Source organism: Pezoporus wallicus, unplaced genomic scaffold (assembly GCF_028554395.1).
Source record: "Pezoporus wallicus isolate ANWC-B61680 ecotype Strahan unplaced genomic scaffold, APGP_CSIRO_Pwel_v1 contig_7363, whole genome shotgun sequence".
In the NCBI taxonomy this organism is placed as follows: Eukaryota; Metazoa; Chordata; class Aves; order Psittaciformes; family Psittacidae; genus Pezoporus; species Pezoporus wallicus.
This window is the reverse complement of record NW_026641434.1, coordinates 69,874-96,001: the sequence shown is the minus strand read 5'-3', so window position 1 is coordinate 96,001 and position 26,128 is coordinate 69,874. Positions and strand designations below refer to the sequence as shown.

The window sequence follows — 26,128 nt, the reverse complement described above, 5'->3', positions numbered from 1 at the left end:
CTTTCTCCCAGCTTCCCGTCCTTCCTGGCAGAGCATGAGACTCAGAAAGTCCTTGGTCAGAGCAAACATTACTTAGCAACCACTAAAACCATTGGTGTTATCAGCATTGTTCCCAGGCTGAAAGTCAAAAACACAGTGCTGCACCAGCTACTAAGAAGGAGAAAAATGACTGCTACTGCTGAACCCAGGACAGATGAAATCCATAGTTATATTTTCCTGATTTTGTTGTAGTAGGCAGAGAGTATCAGAGATGTATATGCTGGTGTTTTGCCTACATTTCTTATGGATTCTTTCTCCAGTAACGACTGTTTATATTTTTAGGTTATATGGCTTTGGGTTGTCTGTTTGACAATTGTCAATATGGCTGAGGAGATGGTATTAAAAAAAAATAAATTAAAAAATTCATTTAGATGATGTTATCCATAGACCAAGTCTAAAAAATAGCTGGCTTCTGTGGCTGTTGTGGCTCATATCTAGCATTAATACATAAATTCTGCCAGTTGTACTAATGGAATTCCAGTCCCAGAAAGCAGCATTTTACAGCACTGTAGCAAAAAGCAATGTCTGAAACTAAGAGTGTCTCTAAGAAGTTCTTTCACGTTTAAGCAAAAATGTGCTCAGCAAAAAGAAATGTAAATTTAAGAAAAATCTCCAATTTCCTATTCTATGCAAAGCTTTGACTTTTTGCTGATTCAGGCAGTAGGTTTGACATTGGAGCTTCTTATTTCATCTGAAATATTCACTTTTTACTTTGGAACAGTCTTTCATTTTTCACAGCACTATCTTCTGAAACAGTCCACTTTGTATGTATGAATCTGTTTTTCTCCAGATAACACAGAAAGTAAAACTATTAGAAACAGGCTCCCATCTATTACTTCCTTGAGAAATACTAATTTTCAGTGGTGCCCATTTGGGGACTTTACTGATGTTTTTTGTCTGCCCCCCCTCCCCCTTCAAAAAAGGACAAAAAGAGGAAGAAGGAAATACATCTGTTCTCTAAATTGACTGTGCCAAATGAAACACTAAATTTCAATAGAAAATGTAAAAGACGCATGGTCAGTGTTAATAAAGCTGTCAATAAAAACCCAATTGCTGCAAGAACTGTGCTGTGAGTGGTTGCTGTATCCTGTGCAAAACCCATACTGGAGTGGCATCTGGAAACAGTCTCTGGAGCCACAGACTTTGCCTGATGGTCATTGCGGTCATCTGTTTCTTTGGGCCTCACACAGGATTTAAGACGTGTCAGCTGTACTTTACATTGCGTTTTGCTGTCCAGCTTGGGAATCAAAATGAGGTGCTGCAGGGTGTGTTTTTAAGGAGGTTGGCATAGCCAGACATACATTTTGGGAGTGGAAAGCCTCACTGGAGAGAGAATGGTACACTGCTGATGTTGCAGCTGGTGAAACTCCTGCTGCATGTAGGGAGGCTTTTCATGGACACAAGCACAGTTTTAACCTTGTATTTAAAAGAGGGATTGCCATGCTATAGTGGTAGAGTTAACATATTCTGAATGATAATTCTGTTTTTCTGTCCATGACTGCCATAGCATGCCTCATCCTGTCTGTTCACCTGTGTGCCATATGGGAGCACATCCTGTGCTCCTGCACCAGCCCCACCATGCCTGCTGCCACCAAGCTGGGGGGAATATGCAGGCTTCGACTAACATAATCTTTTTGGTAGCTGTCATGCCTGACGTGTCGCCATTCCTTCCTTTCCCACTCCAGTGGAGAAGTTCAACGTTACAATGTCTCTGGTGCACAGCTTCTCCCTGGTCAGTCTCAGTTTCAAGGGATGTGGATGTGCTGCTCGTCACCAAAGAGCAGGAAGCTTCCTTTGCTGGGAGCCCTGTTGTTCTGTGGCCTGGACAAGCCCCAGTGGCATGTCTCCTTTCATAATTTCATATTGAGAACTGCTGATTTTTTTATCTCCTTCTGTTGCTGTTCAGTGGTAACCAGAGACTTTTGCTCATTCCACATGCTTTTGTCCCATTTCTGCCTGTTGTAAGCCAGCTCTTGAGGTTAGGACCACCAACTGCCTTCTGTTTGTAATAGCAATTTTGCACTAAAATACTATATGGATAGAGAGTGTTAAAGGCAAAATGAGAATGTTTTAATGACATAGTGAAACCTGGAAATTAGCTGCTTATTTAACTAGATAAAAGTATGGCAAGAGGGCACCAGAGAGGAGCAGCAGCACTGATGCTTCTGCAGATCAAGCTCCAGTGAGGACATTTAGAGCACTTACATAGAGAATACTTTGCCAATAGTTGTTGTTCTAAATCTCAAAAGCAGACCTTCCTGAAGGCTGGGATGTGTAGCTTTGATGGTGTGCCAAATTTGCTTTTAATCCCTGTAAAGTTTTGCTCCCTGGAATAATTTGCCTCACCAAGAGGATCAAGAAGAGAGTTTACACTGTGATGCTTTGTGCAAACACCACTAGATTCAGTGTTCCTTACATGCTGTGGAGGAAGCTTTTCCTGGTCCTCAGCTGGAAGGGTCATGGTTGTAACTTCAGAGCCTTGGGAGGCAGAGATCTTGAAAAGAAAGTAAAAATGCTGTTAAGCTGTAGTGTGAAACAAAAATATGCTGGAAATCAGATGTACTGTAACCCTTCTTATGATGCTAGTGGTTAGATTTGCTGTAATTTGACATTTTCTTAAGGCCAGTCTGATTTGCTTACTTCTCTAGCCTAATTACTGCTGATTTCAGGGTTAGAAATAAGGTCTGCTCCCATAACTCATTGGGGTTCTTTTAAGGTTTGTTTTGTGTATGGATTTCTGACTATTGTTTCTCTTTTCTGGTCACTTCTACTGTTTCAAAATATTTTTTTCTGGAAATAAAATCCCTAAGCATCCTTTCTGCTGCTTCATTCTACAAAAGTCACTTCTGTTTGGCTTCAGGTTCTTCTGCACTGAGGTGCTTCCTCACTTTTCCCTTGCCATCATAACATAATCATTGCTGCCCTGTGCCTTGGGCAAATGCTTCTGGAATGGCATTATTTTCCGTGTGTCAGGGGCACACACAGGAGGGTTCCTGCTCTCCCAGCTGCTCATTTGTGTTGCTGAGAGTGCTTGGCCAGGAGGCTGGTCTCTTCTGCTGAGGTTAGACATAGATGGTGGGAGCAGTTGGCACTCTGCTCTTCCCCCTGCACCAGCTCCCAATGCCTTGGCATTCTTGCAGCCACTTAGACACTCCCTGATGCTGACAACCAATTTCAGGCTCAGAGGCTGTGTTGAGTTAGGATACTTCATTGCTACTGCAAGTCCTTCCAAGCTGAAAGTATGGCAAATGAGAACTGTATGTTCTTTTTGAAAGAGATGCTTTGGGCATTCCTAAAAGCAGTTAGTTTTTTAGTATGTGCCTTTGGAAACAATCACCTCTTGTATGGCAAATAATTCAGGTTTTCTTCAGCCACTGCTGTTCTTGTAATTCATGTTTTTTGTAGCCTATTGCCTTTAAAGTTATGTTGAATGACTGAAGTTAAGATATTTTACAAGACTCTTCTGTAGGAAGCAGTCTGTCTTCAAAGTAACTTCTCAAGTATTCTTGTTACCTTTCCTCTCAAAAAAAAATACAGTTTAAAAACCCATAGGTAGCAAATAGTATATCCACCATTCTTGTCAATGTCACAGCCTTGTGTCATGATGCTGAAAGGTATGTCCTCAAATTATTGTTCACCAGTAGTTGTTTCTTTCAGTGCAAGCCTCATGTATAGCTATTTGTAGAACTGTGTACCTTCTGAATTAGTCAAAGACCTGTCTAAAACCATTTTTTTATTTTCCTCCTTACCCCTCCCCCAAACTTGCTTTTGTTATGTATTGGCTTGCTAATCCTTGTGTTGAGCAGTATCAGACATCACCTTTCTTGGGGGCACTTAGTCCACTCTTCCGCTTTCTTTGTCAAAGGGCTCACTTAATAGGAGAAGTCAACAGGGAGGACAAAAGGGATTGAAAGTTGTATTTAATCGGGGTCAGAGAGGTGGTGTTCAGAGTGACGGGCCCACAGGCAGGCTGGCCTTTTATGCTTTCCGACGCAGATGGTCCCAAAGCATTCAGCTAAGTGAAGAGAAAGCTGCCCAGTGAAAGCTATTGTAGGGCAGCATCGTTACAGTTGAGAAGGGTTGCCAGGGGTAACTGGAGAGTATCACCAGCATCCTGTGATCACTAGGCTGTGCCATTGAAAACCTTAGACCAAGGATCACCCTGGGTCCCCTGGCATCCTCATGCTCTTGCGTAAGGAGCAATATCTTATGCTACCTTTTAAAAATTTAATACCATTATTTTTACTTTGAGGCACATAAACTGTAGAGTCATTTGCATTTCTTAATTTCAGAATAGCCACCTTCTGCAGAATGTACAGCCACTTGCTTTAGAACATATTGCTTTTCTTCCCCTGGGGAACAGTCGTAATATTTGACCTTATTAAGATAACACTGTGTTTACAGAAACTTAATTTTTTTAAATTTGTCTGAGTGCAAGAATAGCTGATTTTTATTCTTTTTTTTTTTTTTTAAAAAAAGGAAGAAGAATAAATAGGGGCTTATATTATTCAACACGAATAAAGCCTGCAGGCTTTTGCAAAAGCTTTGGAAACTGTGCCCAAAATAACCGAGGGGGATTGCTACAGTACCTTCTTTGGTCTAAAGAAATAGTATATTGCAGGAGGTGAAATGTGTTCCTGAAAAAACAGTCAAATGATGCTTTTCTTTTTAAACAGGAACCCTATTGATTTTTTTTTTGTTGAAGCCATAGATGGATCAGGATGATAACTGTACCCTAAGTCTGTATGAAATGCCTTTTGAAAGTGCAAATAAGAGCATGAACCTTAATCAAAAAGTGTGAGGAGGTCAGCACAAAATGTTAACTGGTGGCCAAGCAGCTGCTGGTCTGTATGTGCCAGCAGCAGGCTGTGGCTGTGCAGACAACATCCCTGGTTGTCCAGGCAGAGAGGTTGCTGGGCCATGCCTTCCACTGCAACTGTGCTCTGCTGGTGTGGCCAGGAGGACAGAGGTGCTCCCCAGTTGCCCCTGTGGCTCCATGATCTGTGGGTCAGCCTGGGCAGGACGTGGTGCCCTGGGACAGGGCTAGAAGGGGTGAGTGCAGAGCCAGCTCTGCCACCCAGTATCCGCTGCAGAGCCAGCTGTGCCATCCAGGGTCCGGTGCAGAGCCAGCTGTGTCACCCAGCAGCACTGGACACTCAGGGCAGCTTCTGCTGGCAGAAGGTGGTGGTAGTGGGGCTCATCTATTCTGGCAAAGAAGTGACAGGAGCAGGTATAGGAGGTCACAGTCTAGCCTTTGCATGGTCACTGGCATTTTCTCACAGTTAGTCATCGTGAGGAAACAGTCCTCTGTAATGTGCCACTGAAGTGTCATAGCATTGACATTTATGCAATGTCAATGTGCAGGGCATCTTTGTACAAGTTACTGTACAACTCAAAATTAGGGGAAATCAAAAGGAAAATTTCATGTAAACGTCATAAAATAATTCAAGGTTTGACTAAGTAATTAGCCATTTGGGATATTTCAGCACTCTTGTATGTTTTTACCAGTGCAAACATTATCTATGATTAAGCAACTCATATTTTCCACTCATTTGTTCACTGCTGCAGGTCACCAAGATAGTCCAGTCTAAGCATTCCCTTTGAAATTGGTAGCAGTGGTGGCATCTTTCGTGGGCTTCCTGGACCCTGGGTTCTCTACTCAGTTTGTTTTCTACCCAGTTTGTTTTTTTGTGTGGTGGGAGGGTGTTACTGGTAAAGAAAAAAGCAGAAGAATTGTGTGGCACTGTAAGACTGCAAGGGAGAGGAAGGGTTTTATAGTGGTGAGCAGCCTTGTAAGTCAAAGTATAATCTTCTTTATAATGAAACATAGAGATAATGAAGGCCGGAGGCAGGTATGTAATTCAAAGAGCATGTCATCAGAGACAATGGCAGAAAAAGGAAACAAGCGTTTCTACAACTCCTGAGATGTGTTCTTGTCAAGCGACCAGTTAATTTATCATCCTTTATAGTTCCAAGAGAGGGAAGATAGTTGTACATTCCCTTCTCAGATTAACAAGTAAGCAGTTCGCCCACACATTTTCTTAGACGTTGAATGTTGCTGGTGAGTGATGTAATGTTTTGTTTGAATAGTTTGTTTACTTGGATGCATTTATTTTGGGTAGGTGGCTTTCTACTTTCATACTGTGTTGTCATTTTTTAAAATAACTTGTAGAGTCTTGCTGGATAACAAATTGCAGATTATTTTTTCTTTATACTTCCCTCTCCCCTTCTGTTTAAAAAATAAAAGTAATTATGCAATCACTTTTTTCCTACTGTATCATTGAGCTATTGATCTTGTATGAGCACAGGAGTAAACTAAAAATACAAATAATGCATTTCAAATATACTGTCTTCAGTGGTTTTCAAACTTGTGCAGTAGATGCAAAATACATGTCTGAATTCAGTCATACTGGATCTTCTGAATCACTGACTTACAGTAAAAGGAGGGGCAAACTCTAGCATCTCAGGATTTCTTTATTGCTAATATGTCAAGGACTTGAAATAAAACCATTTGAGGTTGTTCTTAGCAGAGGTCCTAGCTGCCACCCAGAAGTGGTAATATTTTAGTAGTTTCCCTCCTCTGGTCTTCCCCTCATTTTAGGAGGTGAGTGTATGGGAAGAATATTATCAGTCTGGTTTTTAATTAATGATAGAGATTTGGACTATTTTTCCTAAACCATTTGCACTCATCATCAGAATTTAATCCTGTGACAGTTCATGGCCATCAGAACAAGGTTCGTGTGTACAGTGGCTTTAGTGCCAGGCCATGTACTTGTGTTGGACTGTGTTGTACACTTGCGCCAACACCTGTCAGTTCCTTATGCTGAAAGGCAATTCCTCACCCATGCAGCCAGTGCTGACCACAGTCTCTGCTGTGGGCAGTTGTTCTGCAGCTACAGTTTGTTTCAGGATCAGGTGAAGACATCTAGGGTTTGATTAAACCAACAGTGAAACCTGCCTGGGGTGGGTGTTACTGCCCTTCGAAGGCACGACAGGTAAGTGTTTTCGGAGGGCCTTTGCAAATGCCAGAACAGGCCCTGCCACAGTGCCCCATGCATGCTGGTCTTGTCCATGCTCAGTGACCAGTAACGGAAGGGTAGACCTGAGTGTCCTCTGTCTTCTCCTCTGAAGTCCACTTGGTCTTTTCTGAAGTATCATCTTACATGCTGTCATCTCTGTTCATGAGTGTCTCTCATCATGTCTGCCATGTGTTTCCACTTCCCAGCTCCTCAAGAGCTTTGGAAATGGGATTGATCTTCATGAGATCAGTGCAGCTCCACTTCACAGTGCCCCAGTGAAAGGTTCAGAGGATCCGATGTGACATTTTATTGCTTTTCTTGTCTCCTTCCTCTGTGCTTGCAGCATGCTGAAAGGCAGTGGGAGTTGAGTGTCTGTATTATTTGTTTTTTAAAGGAGAGAGAGCTACTGCAGTGCCCAGGAAATTTGGTTGATTGCACATTTTAAATGAGGCATTGATAATTTTTGTCAGCAACAGGACTAGTTCGGTGTTTTCTGAGGGTTGCTAGGTAGAAGCAGAATCTGCCTTGCAACCAGCCCTTTAACCTTTGATTCAGACATCCCTTGCTCTTGTCCAGACGAGAGGGTAAAACATGAATCAAAGATTTCAGAAATTATTGCCCTGACTTGCAATGTAGAAAATATATTCAGTAAGTTTGCACAGTAGAATCATAACTCTACTACAGTGTATGGGACTTTCAGCTGAGGTGTGGAGGCTATATTAATTAGATTCTTCAGTCTTTATCGGAAAAGAATTACTTAAATCACAACTTCAGATATGTTTCCGCTTTCTCAGATTAATACAGAAGTTTTATTCCCACACATGAAATTATTAATCTGAATTAAATAGCTGCATATTTTAAAGAATATTACTGTTTAAACACTGAAACAAAAAAAAATGCTTTAAACAGAAGATTATAAATTAAGTTAAAAAAATATAAATATGAAGTGCATAATTAGTTTCCTATTGGAACAGCAAAAAGTGGATGTTACAGTATTTAAATTCAGGTTGGATGAGCTGATGTATAGTATGTCGTCCAGTTCTGTTAATGTCAGGGAAAAGTGCCATTAAATGTCTTAAGTGCTATTTTAAAAATACTTATATGCAACTCAACTGTATGGTACTTCTGTTGTCTGATTCATTTTCAGCAATGGCTCATTAAGCTCTCAGAATTTAAATGCTTGAAATCAAAATTGTGAGCTCTCTTTTTCCCCATGTAACTGTTTCGTAGCTTAAGCATAACACAGGAGGCTGTGAAAGTACTTGAACAGCACCCGCCAGGATTAATATGGTGCTTAACCATTTGGGCACTTCTTCCTTGACTTCATGTTTGTTCACCTGTGGTTTTTATCCAACTGGACAACTTACATTTATTTCAATGATTTTTTATAGAACGGGAGTTTTGAATTTGGGTGCAGATTAGTTGCAGTACATTCTTTAGGACAGTAACCACATCCAGCACAAACTATATTTATGCTTAATTTCTCTCTAAGTAAAAAGTAGAGCACAGGGTATGTTGTCTATGCCTAAGAGCACTACGGTTCTAGTTTAATGCTTGTTGGTGATTGGAATTTGCTTAGTAGTGCATTCAGAGTGTGAATTGCTGTTGTCTAATTGCAGTTCAGTGAAAGAGGGCTGACTTTTCCTCCGACTTCTTTTGCACATTCATGCTCTTGCCAGCATTGCACAAGTTCACACCAGATGCCTTCATTTTTAGTGTCGGTGTTTCAGAGTAAATACCAGTGAAATGCTTTAACCGGTGTTTGGGATCTTTAAAAAATGTGTTGTCTGCCTTTCAGACTCCAGTGATCCTCAACATTTCACGTTCCTGGCTGAAAACACAAGAGCAGCTCTCCCGTTTGTACTGGGCAGCTACTGAGCATGTGAAAAAAAAGTGAATTGCATCGTTCTGCACATCCTTTGCACTGCGGGGTTTGAGGGTGTTGGTAACACCATTTCTAACGTGCTTCCCTTGTGTGCTGTATAGTGATACTTTGGGAAGAGGTGCAGCTATCAAAGACCTCCAGTCTTTGGAAGGCTCGTCGTGTTAGAGAATTTAGTAGATCTGGAGGAAAGTTGTCATTCATCACAATAGCATAATTAAGATATACATTGTTTATGGCAGAAGTAAGAGGGTTTTTCTTACTGCTGTGGTATCTGTTTAAGGAGAAAAAAACAAACAAACAAACAAACAAAAAAAAACAACAAAAGAAAATCCAAACCACAGCAACAAGTACTCAAAGTGTAAATAAATATCTCTTTATTACTGTATGAGGCACTTTTGACCCAGCTGCTTCAGTGTCAATTGCGGCTAGCACTGCATCTTCCTCCAGAGTCAAAGGGCTCCAGCTTTTCTTCTGAAAGGATAAAAGATAGTGTGTGTACTAAATGTGCATGATCTTTTAAATGTGGGATCTGAGCATGTGGAAAAAATGCATTGTGAGAACTTCCAATTTTTTTGATCCATTGCAGGCTTTTGTAGAGAAAATTTACTCTGTTTCACTGGTAACTCCTTGGCTGCTAGGAAAAGCCATGCTTTAGTGCAGAGGTCTCCAAACATTTTTGATCACACACCCCTATCAGGAAAAACACTTTTGAGCACCCCCACCCCCCAAAAAAAAGAGTCTTTATTTCTTTATTATTAATTTATTTATTATAAATTAATAAATAACATGTAGTTAGGTACTTTATAAAACATATGCAGAATAGAAAGTAAAAAAGGATCAAAAAAAAGATCAAGTAAACATTATTCTAAGACTATTTTATTTTATTAATTAATGGTAAAAAAATATATTTTCTTCCCATGCTGCAATGGAATATCTTCTACACGTCCTGGGGTGTCTAAACCCTGCTGCCAGGACCACTGCAGTAGTGTGCACAGGAGACAGAGGTGAAATTAGTGGTCTCAAATATGTTTTTTTTCCTTGCACCACTGACGTATTTCTAAATGAGAAGAAATTAATTCAGTTATTGGGAATTGAGGCCACATTTCCTTTTCATCAGTTTCTCTTTTCTTTGGAAAACAGGAAAGCGGGTGACATCTTTGCTGCTGCGGTCCCTGTTGCAAAGATAAAACTGTTGTAGCCAGTGAGAATTAGTAGTTCTTTAGCAAGGCCACCTGATTTTTATCACAGTTATGCCTCTTCATAAACACTGTGTTTTCTATTGCGAGCAGAAAACTGATGTTGAGAAGTCCACCCGTGTTGTTCTCAATGAGGAAAGCATGTCTTTCTCATGCAGAGCAACTCACACCAAAAACGAGGACTATAATGGAAAAGGACGCCATGTTCTTTTGAGTTCTCTGCTGCATTTCGCTCTCTGCCCTTCAGAGCCCAGTGGGAGATTCTTCTCAAGAAGCGTGACTCTCAGAGCACCCATGCAGCTTGTTAATATTGAGTGCTCTTATATTTGAAGCATCCACAGAGCTTCACAGCAGGCTGAGAGCAGTGTATCATCTTTGCCAGGACCAACTATGGTCTTCCATGGCAGTGACTCTCAGAAGAGCCACTACACCACTTTGATACATGCTTACAAAACATGACAAAGGTGTTGAGATCTTTGGGGCTTGTCTTGATATGAGCGGTGTTTGTGATGCATGCCTCCAGATGTGGACCAAAGAATCTGCCTATGTGGTCATAAGGTCATGAAGACCAGAATTAGAGCAGAGTATTAACGCTGGAGTTTTCTTCTCGTACAGTGATTACATGCTGTTACACATGCCCAGCTGTGTTAGTTCTTGGTAGCCCCTTATTGCAAGGAGTGTTACCAGAACACTTCTCATGTCTTCTTTTTCCTGGAAAGTGCAAATCTGAAGAAGATTTAATGTGGAGGGACCCTGTGGTGCCCAGCGTGCTGTTTGTATTCCTCATGCATGGCAAATGAGAAGATTTCCTCAGATAGACCTTTTGATCTATGGGAAATCCATGAAGTGCCACTAATTTCTGCTCCTGAATTGTAGAAGTGTGTATGTTCAGTATGAATTTTTTTCAGGACTGTCCTGCATCCTTTTCCTGTTCCATCTTTGCTATAATCCTTAGGAGGATCAAAAAGGGGAACTGGGGGTATATCCAAAGGGATTTCATCTGTTCCAGGTATTCTTACTAGCTTCAGCACGAACTTCAGTTCTGCTCTCAGAGCAATGCAATCTCCCGCATCCTGGTTTTGATCAGGCTTTTTGGGACTCCTTTCATTGGGAGGAAAAGACCGTGTAAACAGCTCTCTAGTGTTCTGTTCTAGTGTCATTTTAGACTGCTTTTCATCACATTAGAGCTCTGTATTAACTTTGAAAGCTGTAAACCTTGCTGGTAGGGTTACACCTTAGTTCCAGCTCATTCAGATTTCTGACTGTATCTTCAGAAGTGTTGAAGGTGTTCGTCCTTCATATCTGTGAAGCCACCACATGATGTGTAGTATTTTGAAATCTTTAAAACCTATAGCCACAGTCTAAGTCTGGTTGTGTTAACAATTTATAAGTTGCCTCTCTTAGGAACAGCAGAATTGCTAAATCAGATGCCACAGTGTCTGGTTATTGTTATCTGGAGTTGGTTGTTTTCTGGAGATAGGTTAGTCTCTGCAGAGTTTGTTTGAATGCTCCAAGGAGGAGAACATGAAAGCGCTGAGGACTGAGGACTGCTGCCTGCAGAACTGTTCTAGCATGACCATCCTGGGTCTACCTCATCCTGGATACCCATGGTGGTTCTTCCCATGTTCCAATAGCTGTTATTCCCCCACATCACTGTGTGAGAGCCTGGTCTGACTTTGAGAGTGGGAAGGAATCATCAGAACAGGGGTGATTTAGCTAGCCTTTGCCCAGAGGGCCAGGTTATCAGCATGAAAGAAAGTTGAACCAAAATTCTAGTCCATACGTAAAGACCAGAAGTTAGCTTGTGTTGAAATGGGATTCATCCTGTGGGTTAAAGATCCTTGGAATTGTAGGGCAAAAGTAGAGGAAAGATCTCTAGTTAAGCTTTACAAGTTTCAGGTAGTCATCTACATCAGTATTCTTCAAACCCAGGAATTTAGTTCCCTATTTCATCGTAATGGAAGCATCAAGAGAACCATGCTGTTTTTCTAGGATACAGTTGATGGTTAATGGTTTTAAATTTGTGATTCAGCTGAAGCATTAATGAATCATTTCCAAGTAGCTTTAAATGTGGATTCCTCTTCATTGTGGGGAGAAACATAATGTTCTTGGTACATGTCTTATACATTGTTCCTTAGAGACACAGTGACTTTGCCAGATCAGACATCACAAGTCTCAGTAGAACAAGGCTTTAGGGACTTTGTTCCCTCTTCTACATTTGCATCTTCTTCATTCTATATTGGTGGAAAAAGATGCAATATGTTGCCAAAATACATTCCCAAGATAAAACTGTAGGTATGCTATGAAATGATAACTTGAGAAGTGAAGCAACAGTACTGTTCAGGCCCAAGTCTCAGCTGTTAACTGAGTGCCATTTTAGCTGACTGGGTAAAGGAATCTGTACAAATCATCAAAACATTGTGTAGGCACTGGTTAGGCTTCTCAACTCCAATAGTTAACACTGATAACTGTAATAGATACCACTTCTCAAGAGCTGATTGAGAGGTGAAGATTCTGTGTGCTTATACAGCTGCCAAAGCCTTTGGCTTCACTTATGACCTTCGATGAAGTGTTGTATTGCCCCTGGCAAAATCGGCTGCACAATAATGGTAACTTAAATAGAAAGTCTCAGTGATGTTGAAGTTGCTAGTAGAGAGTCAATTCTTGCCATCCCATTAGTCCCATAAGGAATTGCAGTGTATTGCTTCTACTGGGACTAAACCCACTATTGCCCTCAGTCCTCCATTCCAGGACTATGGATGTACTGCCCAGACTTTACTGGCAGGCATCCTGCGAAGGCTGGCTGGAGAGGGAGGATTGCAGTAAAAGTCCGTTCAGTACCAGAGTGAATACTGCAGACATGTTGTCAGGTGAATGATGCTAGAAAATGAAAATTATTATTCCTATTTTGAAATTATAATTGTATCTCAAAGCAGGTTTTTTTTATGAATAACTTAGAACAGCATAAGGCCATTTATGTCAGTAGTTTATCCTGAAACTTCCCTTTATTTTACGGCACTACTTGTGATTCTGGTTTTGTATGCATTTTTTCACATATAATCTGAGTTAGCATTTATTATTTTTGTTTTAACAAGGATTGTTGAATCTAAAAGGTATTTAAGACAACTTAATCAAATAGCTAAAAAGGCTTTATCCTCAAGGTGACCTATATTCCTTTTTCAGTCATATAGGAAATAGTGTTAGAACTATTCAGAAAGTGAATTCTTGTTGCACCCAAAGAGAGCAATAGATTTGTGTTCTGTTTTTCCTTCTCTAAATTAGGAATCACAGTATAGACAATGGAATTTCTAAATCATATATTATCCCTTATTCTCTGGTGGGAATAAAATGGTCATGTTTGCCTCCTTTTCTCTGTTTAACTTTGACTGCTGTGAAAACTAGGAAGAATAGCCCGAATAGCCCTGCAGCTTTTCTTTCTTTCTTTTTTTTTTTTTTTTTAATCTATTCATTTTGTACTTTTCAGACAGATTTTTCCCCGGGGTGAAACAAAGGTTAACTGAAATTTCCTCTGTTGTGTACCTGAACGAATCAGCAGTTTGAGAAGGAAATCCCATTGATGGGCAAAGAGAGTGACAGGCTCTATTTAAAGAATTCCCCCGACTGTGTGGTAGACCAACCATGCCATGAATTTAACTGTTCCTGTGGTCCCCATACTTGTACCCAGCAAAAAGAGAGAAAAACGTACTTTGTTCTGCAAATGTTGCGCTAAGCTTTGAAAATCATGAGCCACTGAGTTTTGTGAATTAACGTTACTAGCAGTGGTCAAGATTTAAAGGAAGCAGTGTTTATAGAGTGAGACAAAAACCATAAAATTGTGCATACTTATGTAACAGGAAAAAAACCACATATTTGTGTTTTAAAATGTGTGCATTTTAGCAATTTAGTAGTGTACGTATTTCTAAAAAATGGGATTTACAGAATTATGTTATTGTTGGCTTTTTTCACAGCACATTTTTATTCCCACTTAGTGTGTGAAACATCTTACTTCTGCATGGCCGTAAGAATATACGGAATTGGGGTAGGTGCAGAAGGGCATGCACTTGGAAGTAGGTGCGGGATTTAACATTAGAGAAGTTGTCTGACATTTCAGCTATAAGAAAAGAGGTATAGGGCTGAAGTGCAAATACTAGATGCCTGACACTCCGTAAGAAGATGCAGGATGTCCTTACACCTGGACGATTTTTGTATTTCTTACTGCCTGCATAAATATCAAAAGCATGCATTTCTGCATGGTTAAGGGCTCTTAATTCACATGTATTTAACTTAATGGCCTCTGAGTCTTCTTGAGAACTGCAGCTCCAGCCCTGGAGCAGGACCCCGCAGAACATGCTGCCAGGGGATTAGACTCTTGTCTCTCGCAGTGACGGTTAAGCCTTCTCCCGTGGATAATGGCTGCCTAAGTTTGCTTAAAGTTATTTCAGTAGGTCTTGGTTTGGTTTTGTTTGGGTTTTGGGTTTGTTTCCACTTATGCAGGACTGCAGAGTTGTATTGTTTTTTTCTTTTTAATCACTGTTACGCTCTTGACCAATGCTGCCTTTGCTTCGATCAACTTCTCACATTTAAATTCATTTAAAAATGGGTTGAACTTTCTTGTTTCTTCACTGTCATCCTTCCTATTTTGTGATGGTTTTCAGAAACATCATGCTGGATCAGGTAAAAGTATTGCAGGTATTTGCCCACTGACAAAAAATGTGCATATTACTGCACATATATATATATGATATCAAGGGGAAAAGCAGGAGAATCTTTCCTTGCTATGAGAAAATTTCTCAAATTCAACCTCTGTCAATGATTACATTGACTGGTTTCTCTGTGGGAGTTTATGGATCTCTTAAAGTTGCATTAAAGAGATATTGACATGTAATCCATTGTAACAGCAGGTGTCTTTTTTTTTTTTTTAAGTAAATAACTTTTTTCTCATCAAAGTGAGAAATCCCTAGAAGTGTCTAAGAAAAATACCATTCCTTCGCCACTGGAGTTAATATAAGTTACTGGGTGGTGCAGAAAGGGCTTCATGAGCTGTGGCTGCTGTGTGTCTCCTAGCTCTGGTACCCCTGCAGGGAATTATCCATGTTGGGATGGAGCTGGAACTTCATACTTCCATTTTTTGGAAGAAGGGCTACTTGAAAACAAAAGAAGGTGAAGCTCATTACAGCAAATTACACTATAATAAGACCTGAATCAGTTTGGCTGAAACATAAACAGGATTTTACAGATATTCATAAAATGTCACAATGTAAGTTCTTACAGATCTAGATGGTTTTTAGGGGTTTAAGGCTTACCATTTTAAAATGTTATTCCTTACTCCAGTAGCAGTAGAAGCTGTGTCCTGACATGCTAAATATTGTTGAAAGATACATCTGAAACAGTACTTGCCACAGAGGTCTTGCAGTAGAATGTAATTAGGTTTCTCTATTCTTAATGTGCTATATTAATTAGCAGTCAAAATCCAATTTTTAAAGCCCAGCTTTGAAACATATTTGCCCTTCAGGCCACAGATTGTACTGTCACAGCTTGAAGCAGCATGTTGTACTAAGTTGATCATAAAGTAAATAAAATACATACTGGACATATTTTTCAATTAGAAGGAAGGAGGAAGACCACTTCCCTTCCCCTTTTAGAAAATGAATGTTTATTTTCAAAGTTGAATGTCCATGCTCTACAGCTTTAGTTAATTGAGGCAATAAAACAAACCTTTGCGGGGGGGGGGGGGGGGGCTGCACTTGCTTGGAGAACAGGGATATATTTTCTCCTAGCTCTGATGAGTGAGATAAAAGTGAGTTTTGGTGGTATCAAAAGGACAGTGCCTAACTGTGCCCTGCCAAGCCGGGGTAGCTGGCTCAGCAGCTGGGATCACTGGTGGTACAGCAGATAAGGAAATCTTCTGCACCGTTTATTGTTTATTCTAAGTCAGTTTTTTGTTCTGTGGAAACAGATTGTTCCTCTGGGCAATTTTAGGTTTTGACTGCTGGTCCTTGTCCTCCCTCCTCCCCTCCTCTCCCTTTCTGGAATGAAAAAGAGAAGGCTTGAATGCACATTGAACACTGGTCCTAAATCTGGCTTCACCATGAGCACGGCTTGGGAATTTACATTTTCATGCTGGTGGAGGGATACATGTGAATCTCAATGATCTTTCAAATTTTTTCTTCAAATAAAAGCCAAGCTGTTGCTTACCATTTATCCCACTGTACAGGGGCACAGGACAGGTAAAGTATGATACTTTGTACAGGAAGAACCATGCACAGAGCTTCCATTTTCATCTAAATGTTATATATTTTTCATCCTCTTCTTTCCATGCTCTGCAGTTTCACAAATCAATTTTTGCAAAGTATAAATATAAGAAGTTTATATGACAAAATAGTATTTTTCATTGATATGTAGAAATCAATATTAAAAAGGATATAGCTTTTAACAAATGGAGATGAAGAATAAAAGGAGATATTCTGGAAGATTGTATTAATATACTGTAAACTCACAGGACCCTTTAAGTAATGTAAATTTTGTGTGTGTAACTTCATAGGAAAAAGGGGAAAGCCTTGAGATTATCTGAATAGTTTTTAAACTGCTCCTCTCTTAAGAGTAAAAATAAAGTACTCATAGCCACTTTCCTTAAGGCAGAAATCTACCCTCTGTGTATGTGTCCATCTGAAAAAAGGGTGAAGTGCTTTAACATTGGGCTGGCTTGGCCTTGGTAAACATCAGGTGGCAGATTTCATTGTACCAGCCTTTTCTGAATACAGAAACTATCAGTAATTAGCATGCGTGGTTAATGCTTGTGCTTTGGCCTAAATCACCCTCTCAGTCTTGGGAGGGGGTCTGAGGCTGCTGGCTGGGGCTGTGGGGTGAGAGAGCATCATCCTTGGGTACCTGAGGTGGTGAGAGGTGACGGCTGCACATCCACCCCCAGGGCTGTGGGATGAGCCACCACCATGTCCTCCAGGAAGAGCTTCTCCAGACCTGTGGTCCCAGGCCTGTCGCCTGCATGGCTCTGAGCATTAAGGAGTGAAAACAGGTGATGGGTGCTATGGACCACGGAGAGCATGGTGCAGAGGAGTCTTCAGCATGCTGGTGTGTGTTGCGGCTAGAGGACAAGTGAAGGGTGGCAGACAAGGCTGGTGGAGTGGCCAGAGTCGGCTCAGACAGGACCCGCAGCCACCCAGGGAGTGGAAGTGCCTCTTGGACAAGTTAATTTATCAAAATACGCAAACTACTTCGGGGAGGAGGGGAGGCGTTTGTCAACTTGAGCAAAGTTTCGTGATTTATTTAATGATTTAGTAGCAGGCAAAATGCTGTGATCAATGAGAAAAGTTGCAGAATTTTCTTGTCCCAAAGCAAGATTTCAGGTTGGTTGCAGTAGCATAACTCTTTCTACATATTTCAGTGTGAGAAATTTATTGTGAGTAAAAACAAAGCTTCATCCAATCTATTGTGAATTAGGCTTAACTTTCAGATCACCAAACAGATTTAGCAAAGATCTTGTCGTAATATTTCATCATTAAAGATCTCATTAATTTTCTGATTTGAGCAAGTTTTCTGGCATTAGGAGTATCTTGCTTTTCCCTTATGAAGCAGGGGATTTTGACTGTGAAGAAGAGAAACTTAGTTGGTTTGTCCTAAGGAAGGACATGCCTAATGATTAACAGGAGTTAATTCACTGGTAATTTTGATCTGTAACCTGTTAACAATCTTGCCTGTGCATCTCTGTGAAACACACCACTCACAGTATTGATTGCCAGGGCAGAGTTTTGAATTACAAATATATTTTTCTTTATGAATTAATTTCCTGAACAGGCTTCTGAGTAATAAATAATGCACTCAAATATGTCAGCATATTTCTTTACTTTTAATGACTAAACACCAAAAGGCATCATTTTCCCTCTGTCATACCCACAACATGCATCCACTGCAGAGAGCTGGCTCGGTGCCTTCCCTGCCACCCTCTCTGTGGGGACCCTGAGCTTGGGAGAAGCATTCTCCAGCGCTGGGGGCAGGGTACAACCTCTCGCTCTGGTGGTGGTTTCTGCCCTGAGTGATGATGCTTGGGTGAAGGATATGTTGGGTACTTGTGTTGGAGCTCTTGCTGTGGGAGCTAGCATGCATATTACAGCGTAGGTATGACCCAGCATTCAAATTGCTTTACAAATAGGCCAGTTAATTTATTATTAATGTCTCTGTGATGGTCATTGGCATTGTTGGCATTAGTGTTGAAACTAAAAATATTTCAGAGTGCTGTTCAGATTAGAGCAGATAGTATTAGCCCTGACTTTCGTATGAAGAACAGCAAAAAGGTAGCATCCTGTAAAGCACCCGTTCTATATACCTTCTATATACCTTCTATATACCTTGACATACCTTGTATCCAGATGCTGCATTACACACTTCAGCTGAAATTATTGACATTTCCATTAAATGAAGGGTTAGACATGATGTTGCAGATGATATAATTTTCATTTCTTGTCATCTGTCTTTTGTTGGAAATGAATAGTACAATCAAAAGCAAATAAATTTTTGTCTTTTTTTACTGTTTGTAAATCTTGTCGATGCGATTTGTGTCAGTAACATGTAGATGCTTCAGATTTAAGATGGAACGATTTTCATTTAAAAAGTCTGCAAACACATGGCATTAATATGTGCACAAGTTTTAATGGTTACTATAAAAGTACAGGTAAAGTGAACACCTCTGTTGACAAGAATCCTCCCTCAACAATGGAAAAGATGGTGTAGTGGTTCAGCTGTCTTTGCACATGAGAGAAGTAAACAGTGTTGACATGCAGAATTTTTAAACAGCTGTGACTACATCCGTAGTCACTACTGCCTTTTATCTCCTTTCTGAAGGCAGTAGTCACTACTGCCTTTTATTTCCTGATTTTTTATTTCTTCTGGGAGTCCAAAGGCCATTTGTGAGAAGGTTGTTGTGTGACACCTGATAATTTAGTGTGTCATCCTGATTTATTGCATATTACCAAATTCTGTTCTGAAATAGAGTTACTTAGCTTACAGTCTTAGTTGCTGTGGTTGTGCATAGTCATTTTGGCATGCAGTGGTCAGAAAGCAGTGCTGAAGACACAGATTTTGTGAATTCACAAGAAGAGAATTTATTTTATGCTGCATGTTAACTTACTGTTCCATGTGCTACAACTCTGGTAACCTCTGGATCTGAGCTGGGCACCTTCAGGAGTGCAGGCAAAGATAACTCAATCGGAAGCTTTGGAGTCTGTGCTTCAGAAGAAATTAAATCCTTGTCTGAATTTATGCCCTGAGAGGCAGGACAAGAGGGTCGTGTCAAATACAGTCCACCCAATAGCTGGAAATGTGCCAATTTTAAGATTAATCAGATTTGTTATCAAGCAGGTTGATAGCTTTCCTTAGCTGAAGATTGAATTAATTTCTCCACTTTGGTACATACATGACATTGGTATTGTCAGTTTCAGTAAGTTCAGTAAACATAATGTTGAATATATTATAGAAAAATCTTCATATAAATGAAATATAATTCATTTTATTTCTGTTTTTCAGGAGAAGATGATGTGGACTGGTCCATCTGTAATAAAGACTTAGAGGTAACACAGACAACCAAGTTGTTCCATAATTGTTTATTTTTATGTTTATTAATAAGGAGAGCAAGATAAACGGGATTGAAAAATCCGTTTGTAGCTTCTTTGTGGAATCCTGAGCAGTGTCCTCCCAAAGGCAGGCGTATCGTGAGCTCTTGTACAGTACGTAGAATTTCATGTATTGGGGAAGGCACACGAGCAGAGAGGGAAGAGGATGTGGAAATCAGAGCAGCTCCACAGACTCTGTGAAAAGGAAGCAGGCTATTCCTTCCTAGTTTCTTCAAATACTTGTAGTTCTTTTGTGGCAGCTTTCCCATTCCTATAGGCAGCAGGATGGGCTGTCTGTATTTGGCCAGTCTCCCTGCACTGCCAGAGGCTCGGCTCAGTCATTGGTACAGTTAGGCTGTAACCTGGAGTATTTGTGCAAGGTGTCACAGCATCCGCAACAAGTAAGCTTTAGCTGTAAGGTCCAACTCCTTTTTTTCTCTTTCCAAGGTTCAGTAAAACTGCATAATGAGGTGACATTAACAAATTATTTCTCTTAGGAGAAATGGTATTTCTGTACCTCTCCTGTTCACTTGGCCAAAATTTTAATTCAGTTTTTAAAATCTGTGATGTTTGGTAAGCAGCAAAGGTTGAAGATAATTTTCAGTTCTGTCTGCCAACACAGAAAGTGTGTGTGAGGTCACTGGGAGAGAGAGAGTTGTTTCCAGCTTCTCTTTTTTTCTTCTTTTTCCTTTTTAAATCTTTCTTTACAATTGCAAATTGCAGATTTGGTCTAGACTTGTATAGCATTGTACTTTGTCCAAGAAGTTTCCCTTTATGTGTGCAAGGGAACGTGTAACTTGCATTTGCAATTAATGTCAGTTATATTTGCATTCTGCGAAAAACTCCAGTTTATCAGGAAACAGCATAGTGAGTAAAAGTGTCTTGACTAATCAAGGGAAAGCAGAACTTCCTAACTGCGATTTTAAAGAGCAAAAAAGAATGTCCCAAAGTGGAAGTTTGAACAAGATAATACTTTTCTTCAAGACAGTGAAGGTTTTCTCTATGACAGAATTATCCAGTTCAAACCTGTATGTGTAAATTGTAAGAAGTTGTATTTCTAACTGAAGACTACCAGCAGTGACCTTTACAAATTTCCAGTTCTAACAAACACTAAGCTAGAGAATCTCAAACAATAAATACATTTCTCTCTTATTGTCTCACCAGGCACAGATTTCTAACTATGGGAGTGTGAGGCATACCACTGTGCGGTACTACACAGCTGCTAAAAATGTTACCTGCAGAAATTGCAGCAGACCAGGCCATTTGTCCAAGAACTGCCCTACTCCAAAGGTAAATGCAACACTTACATTACTTGTAGATTCAGCTGTTCTTTTCAGTACGCTTTTGTGCTTGCCATTAGAAGCATTGCTTCAGTGGTTTATTATTTCATTGGAAGTTTGCTCCAAGTTGAAGGATAGCTTGCACATGATCAGTTTACTATATTAAATTAGCAGTCTGTTTTGTGGATGTCATTGCCTTTATAAAAGAAAAAAATCTGTAAGTATAAATGGAGCAAAAAGAGAGTCAAGTATAATACAGAAACTTTTTTTTTTTTTTTTTAATCTGGTGAAACCAGTTTTAAGATGTAAAATGTTTTTCAGATGTATTTTCAACAAGGAGAACATAAGGAATCAAAAAATCACCCTTAGTAAATGAATGAAAGCAGGTACCTCGGTGATGAACCATGAGATGAATAATGTTAAAAATGACAGACAAGGTGAAATTGGAAATAACTTTGAGCAGCTCAGATAGATGCCAAATACTCAGAAAATTTGTCCAGGGGCTACAGGTTTTAAAATCAGTCCCTATCCTATGAAGAAGTAGGGGCACTTGTATGAGAGACTGGATTTACCAGTCCCCACAACAAAGTCTGTAAAAGCCTGAGACTGTTTCCCTGAGACTGTTACCCACACGAAGACTTTGAGTGATTACATCCTACCCAGCTGAAGTGTAAGCCTTTGGAGTGAAGATACACTCACTCACTGCAAAAAATGGCTTTAAAGAAATATAGGTCTGGCCTCAGAGTAGTTTCCACCATTTTCTATTATTCACCCCACGTGCTTATTTGTGTGAGTCACAAGGCACATAGCCAAGTGGTTATGGTGGGCTGACCACGGCTGACAGCTAGGCTCCCACCCAGCTGCTCACTTACACATCCCGTGTGGACTGGTGGAAAGAATTGGAAGGGCAGAAGCAAGAAAAACTCACGGGTCAAGATTAAAACAGTGTAGTAAGTGAAGTTAAAAAATACAGCAACAGCAGCAGGCTGATGCCCAGCCAAGTCCCTGAGCAACAGCTACTCTGGAGAACCTCCCTCCCCTAAGTTCTATTGCTCTGTTGTACAGACGTCCCTTTGGGTGGTTGGGATCAGCCATCCAACTTGGTCTCCACCAGCCTCTTGCCCACCCCAGCCTACCCACAGCGCACTGACCTACGGAACAGACCATGTTTACAAACCAGTCCAGTACTTGTGTTACAAACTGCGTATTATAGAATCATAGAATAGTTAGGGTTGGAAAGGACCTTAAGATCATCAAGTTCCAGCCCCCCTGCCATGGGCAGGGACATCTCACCATGGGCAGGGACACCAAAGCCACCCAAGGCTTTGTCCAACCTGGCCTTGAACACCCCCAGGGATGGAGAATTCACAGCCTTCCTGGGCAACCCATTCCAGTGCCTCACCACCCTTACAGTAAAGAACTTCTTCCTTATATCCAATCTAAACTTCCCCTATTTAAGTTTTAACCCTTTACCCCTTGTCCTGTCACCACAGTCCCTAATGAAGAGTCCCTCCCCAGCATCCCTCTAGGCTCCCTTCAGATACTGGAAGGCTGCTATGAGGTCTCCACACAGCCTTCTCTTCTCCAGGCTGAACAGCCCCAACTTCCTCAGCCTGTCTTCATACGGGAGGTGCTCCAGTCCCCTGATCATCCTCATGGTCCTCCTCTGGACTTGTTCCAACAGTTCCATGTTCTTTTTATGTTGAGGACACCAGAATTGTACACAATACTCCAGGTGAGATCTCACAAGAGCAGAATAGAGGGGCAGGATCACTTCCTTTGACCTGCTGGTCCCGCTTCTTTTGATCATGTTCATATTATACGGTTCTGGTTTTCAGCTTTTAAGAAATTTAATGAAAAAAGTAAGTGTTCATTCGAAGTGCCTAACACTCCTGCTCTGAGTGAAATACAGTTTCTGGTTCAATGATAATTTTTTCTATATTCAATGAGCAAGTAACAAGAGCACTGGACATTTAGCAAGTGCTTCTGAGGCAAGGTCCAAGTCAAGAAAGCACAGGGAGTCTACGGAGTTATGACTTTGAGTTTTACTCTTAGAGGGTTAGACCCTTAGATTCAGAGACTTCCTTCATTTCAGTTTCTTGATGAAACATAACACCTCTGCAAGTACTAGACATTTATTTGGCCTGGTTTCTTCTTTATTTCCCCCCTTTCTTTTTTCTTTTCATTAGTCTTTTGAAACATTCTCATGTAACAGATTTCTCTTTTTGTTTCTGCACAGAAAGTTCCTGCTTGTTGCCTGTGTGCAGAAAGAGGTCATCTACAAAACAGTTGCCCAGCACGTTTTTGCTTAAACTGCTCTTTGCCTGGCCACTATTTCAAGGAATGTATTGAGAGACCCTATTGGAATAAACACTGCAGTCGCTGTGATATGAAGGGGCATTATGCTGATGTGAGTATAATCTGTGGCAAAGAGCTCAGTTGATCTTAGTTTTGTTTCTGTCAAAAATTGAATTTAAAACCACATCCTTTTCATACTTTCTTTGATTTTATATAGTGCCTATGAAAATATTGTAGTTAGCCATCACCTAACCATATCACAGTTTTCTTGAAGAATGTTTCAAAGAAAAGATACTGAAGCATTGTAAACATCCAGTCTTTTGTTTAGTTTTTTCCAGTTTAGTTAGGGTGGACAAAAATATCCTCATTTCTGTTGAATGGAAGGTGTACGGAGGTTGGAAGTAAGAGATGTGGAATGCTGCAAGCATGCTGGCAAAAGGTGGAGAGTAATCCTGAATCTCCAACAGTTTCATGTCTGTGGTTTTTTTCCACTATGATCACATATTCATCAATGAAAATATTTTTGTAAGTTTAAACTGATGTCTGAATGGGTTTGGGAAGCATCTATAACAATGATGTGTTTTACACTGCAAACATACTTTATGAACAAAATGGAAATGGTGCACTTTATTTCTTACGCAAGACGTTATGCAAATATTATTTGATGTTCACTTATAAAGAAAGCATACCTACAGCCATATTCACGTGTTTTAGCTTAGTCTATGCCTGCTTTTCAGTAAGCCCTCTATTATTTATGAACATGCAAGAAGAAGGATGATAATGACATTGTCTATTTCTGTATCCGTATGGACAGTCCTGTCACATATCTAGTGTGTAAGAGAATCTGTAAAGTAGTGGAGCAGTTGCAAAATTGTTTAGTCTATTCTTAAGAGAAAAATGCAGATAGAAACATTTAAAGTTTGGAACCTGCAGATGGTTTGTCTTTATCCCATGGGAGCCACACTGCTATTTTCCGCCTTCACTACCATCCTTCAAACCCCAACTTTTTCTACCTAAACCAGCTCAGACAGCTTGGGTGGACACTCTTGTCCTGCTGGCCATCACTCTAATTCCTCATTCCTATTATGTTATGCTGCCTCTATGTCATGAACACTGGAGATAAAAAAGTACCTAGTGCAAATAATAATTTCTGTACTGTGTATAACAAAACAGCAGTTCAGAGGTGTTAGCAAGCTTGCACCTATACAAATGGTTCTGACAAGTGGGAATATGGAAGCACTCCTTTTGTCTCACCTGAAGATTGGATATTCAGTGTGTTTCCCACCAAATGCTTGGCTGCTTGTTTCAGGTTGAGCAGCAAAATGGGAGAAGATTTTCCGTTTATTTCACAGGGAGATGGAGGCCCCATAAAGCACATTGATTTTGCTTCTGAGTTTTGATTTAACTGAGCATTTGAAGTTGTCTTATATAAATTAATAACTCTGGCACAAAATTAGGTATGGAAATATTAGAAATGTTCAAGAACAGTAAGGATACTGAAGGACGTTAAAGGTCATCCAGATACAGTATATTCTCTGCACTGAAGACTAGGTGGGAGGTAAGGTAGTGGGACTTCATTTGACTGAGACTTTTTTTTCTCAAAACTTTGGTTGTTTAACAGTACCCTTATGGGAACACACTCTTCAGGGCGTTATCTCCTTTAGTAAAATTTTTCTTCAGTTCTGTTGCGTTTTGAAACAAGTAGAAACTGGTTTGCTCTTGGTGATCAGTCCAAAGCTGTTATTACTGCTAGTGAAAGTTAATAGATACACGAAAGACAGAGAGAGGCTTTATAGCAGGGGTGGTAGAAGCAGGACATGGCGTAACAGTTTTAAACTAAAAGAAGGTAGATTTAGATTAAATATAAAGAAGAAATGTTTTATGATGAAGGTGGTGAAGCACTGGCACAGGTTGCCCAAATAAGCTGTGGCTGTCCCATCCCTGGGAGTGTTCAAGGCCAGGTTGGAGCAGACTTGGAGCAAGCTGGTCTAGTGGAAGATGTTCCTGCCTGTGGCAGGAGGTTAGGACTTAATGAGCTTTAAGGTCCCCTTCAATCCAAGAAGCTCTGTGATTTTATGCTACTGCACAGTAGGTTAGGTCAGTTCTGTGCTAATTGCCAATCTGTAATCCTGGATGGGAGGAATGTAATGCCATGCAACACCACTGCATGCTCTGTAAGAAATCTAAAAATTTTGAACAGGAGCATTTAAAATTATTATGGACATCATGTAGCCTAAGTAAAAGCTTCTATCAGTATTTCAAATACATATATATATGTATGTATATAAACAGACTTTTTTTTTGTCACAACTTTAAGAATTTGTAAGCAAGCAACTTTTTTGTTGTTTTTTAAGTATATTGTACCTCACAGCTAGACACAACTGGACGCATGATTTCATGTCAAGTTTCAGTGCAGAATGAACTATTTTGGCAAGAGTGTTCCACCTCTGAAGGAGACTTATATGCTAATGCATTCTTTAATATTCTTATGAAAGTGTTGAATGCTATACTAATCGCAGGTTTGGTAGAAGAATAAAATGTAGTAGCAAAACAAGCAAAATTTTCAGTATTAGTAACTATATTTAACATTGAAGATTTATGGGATTATAACCAGGCAGAAGTATATTGCCATGATTTTATTGCCTTGTAAGATTAAGTGATACTAGGAGGCTACACTTGGAAAGGTCTGGTATTCATGTGCTTGTGTGGGTGTACGTACAAAGCCCTTCTCAGATAGTCATTAAAAGTGTGTACTTCTCATACAGATATGTAGATACTGTTGAACTGA

At 40.2% G+C, this 26,128-nt stretch overlaps 1 protein-coding gene across 2 annotated transcripts in view; it reads left to right on the top strand.

Moving 5' to 3' along the window:
* ZCCHC7 (zinc finger CCHC-type containing 7) overlaps window positions 1–26,128 on the top strand; it is a 117,910-nt gene that overhangs the window by 59,326 nt on the left and 32,456 nt on the right. For both annotated transcript variants that reach the window (XM_057423919.1, XM_057423920.1), the window contains 3 exons: window positions 19,677–19,720; window positions 20,927–21,052; window positions 23,282–23,452. In XM_057423919.1, the coding sequence (XP_057279902.1) occupies window positions 19,677–19,720; window positions 20,927–21,052; window positions 23,282–23,452 (341 nt within the window). The remainder of the gene's footprint in view (window positions 1–19,676; window positions 19,721–20,926; window positions 21,053–23,281; window positions 23,453–26,128) is intronic.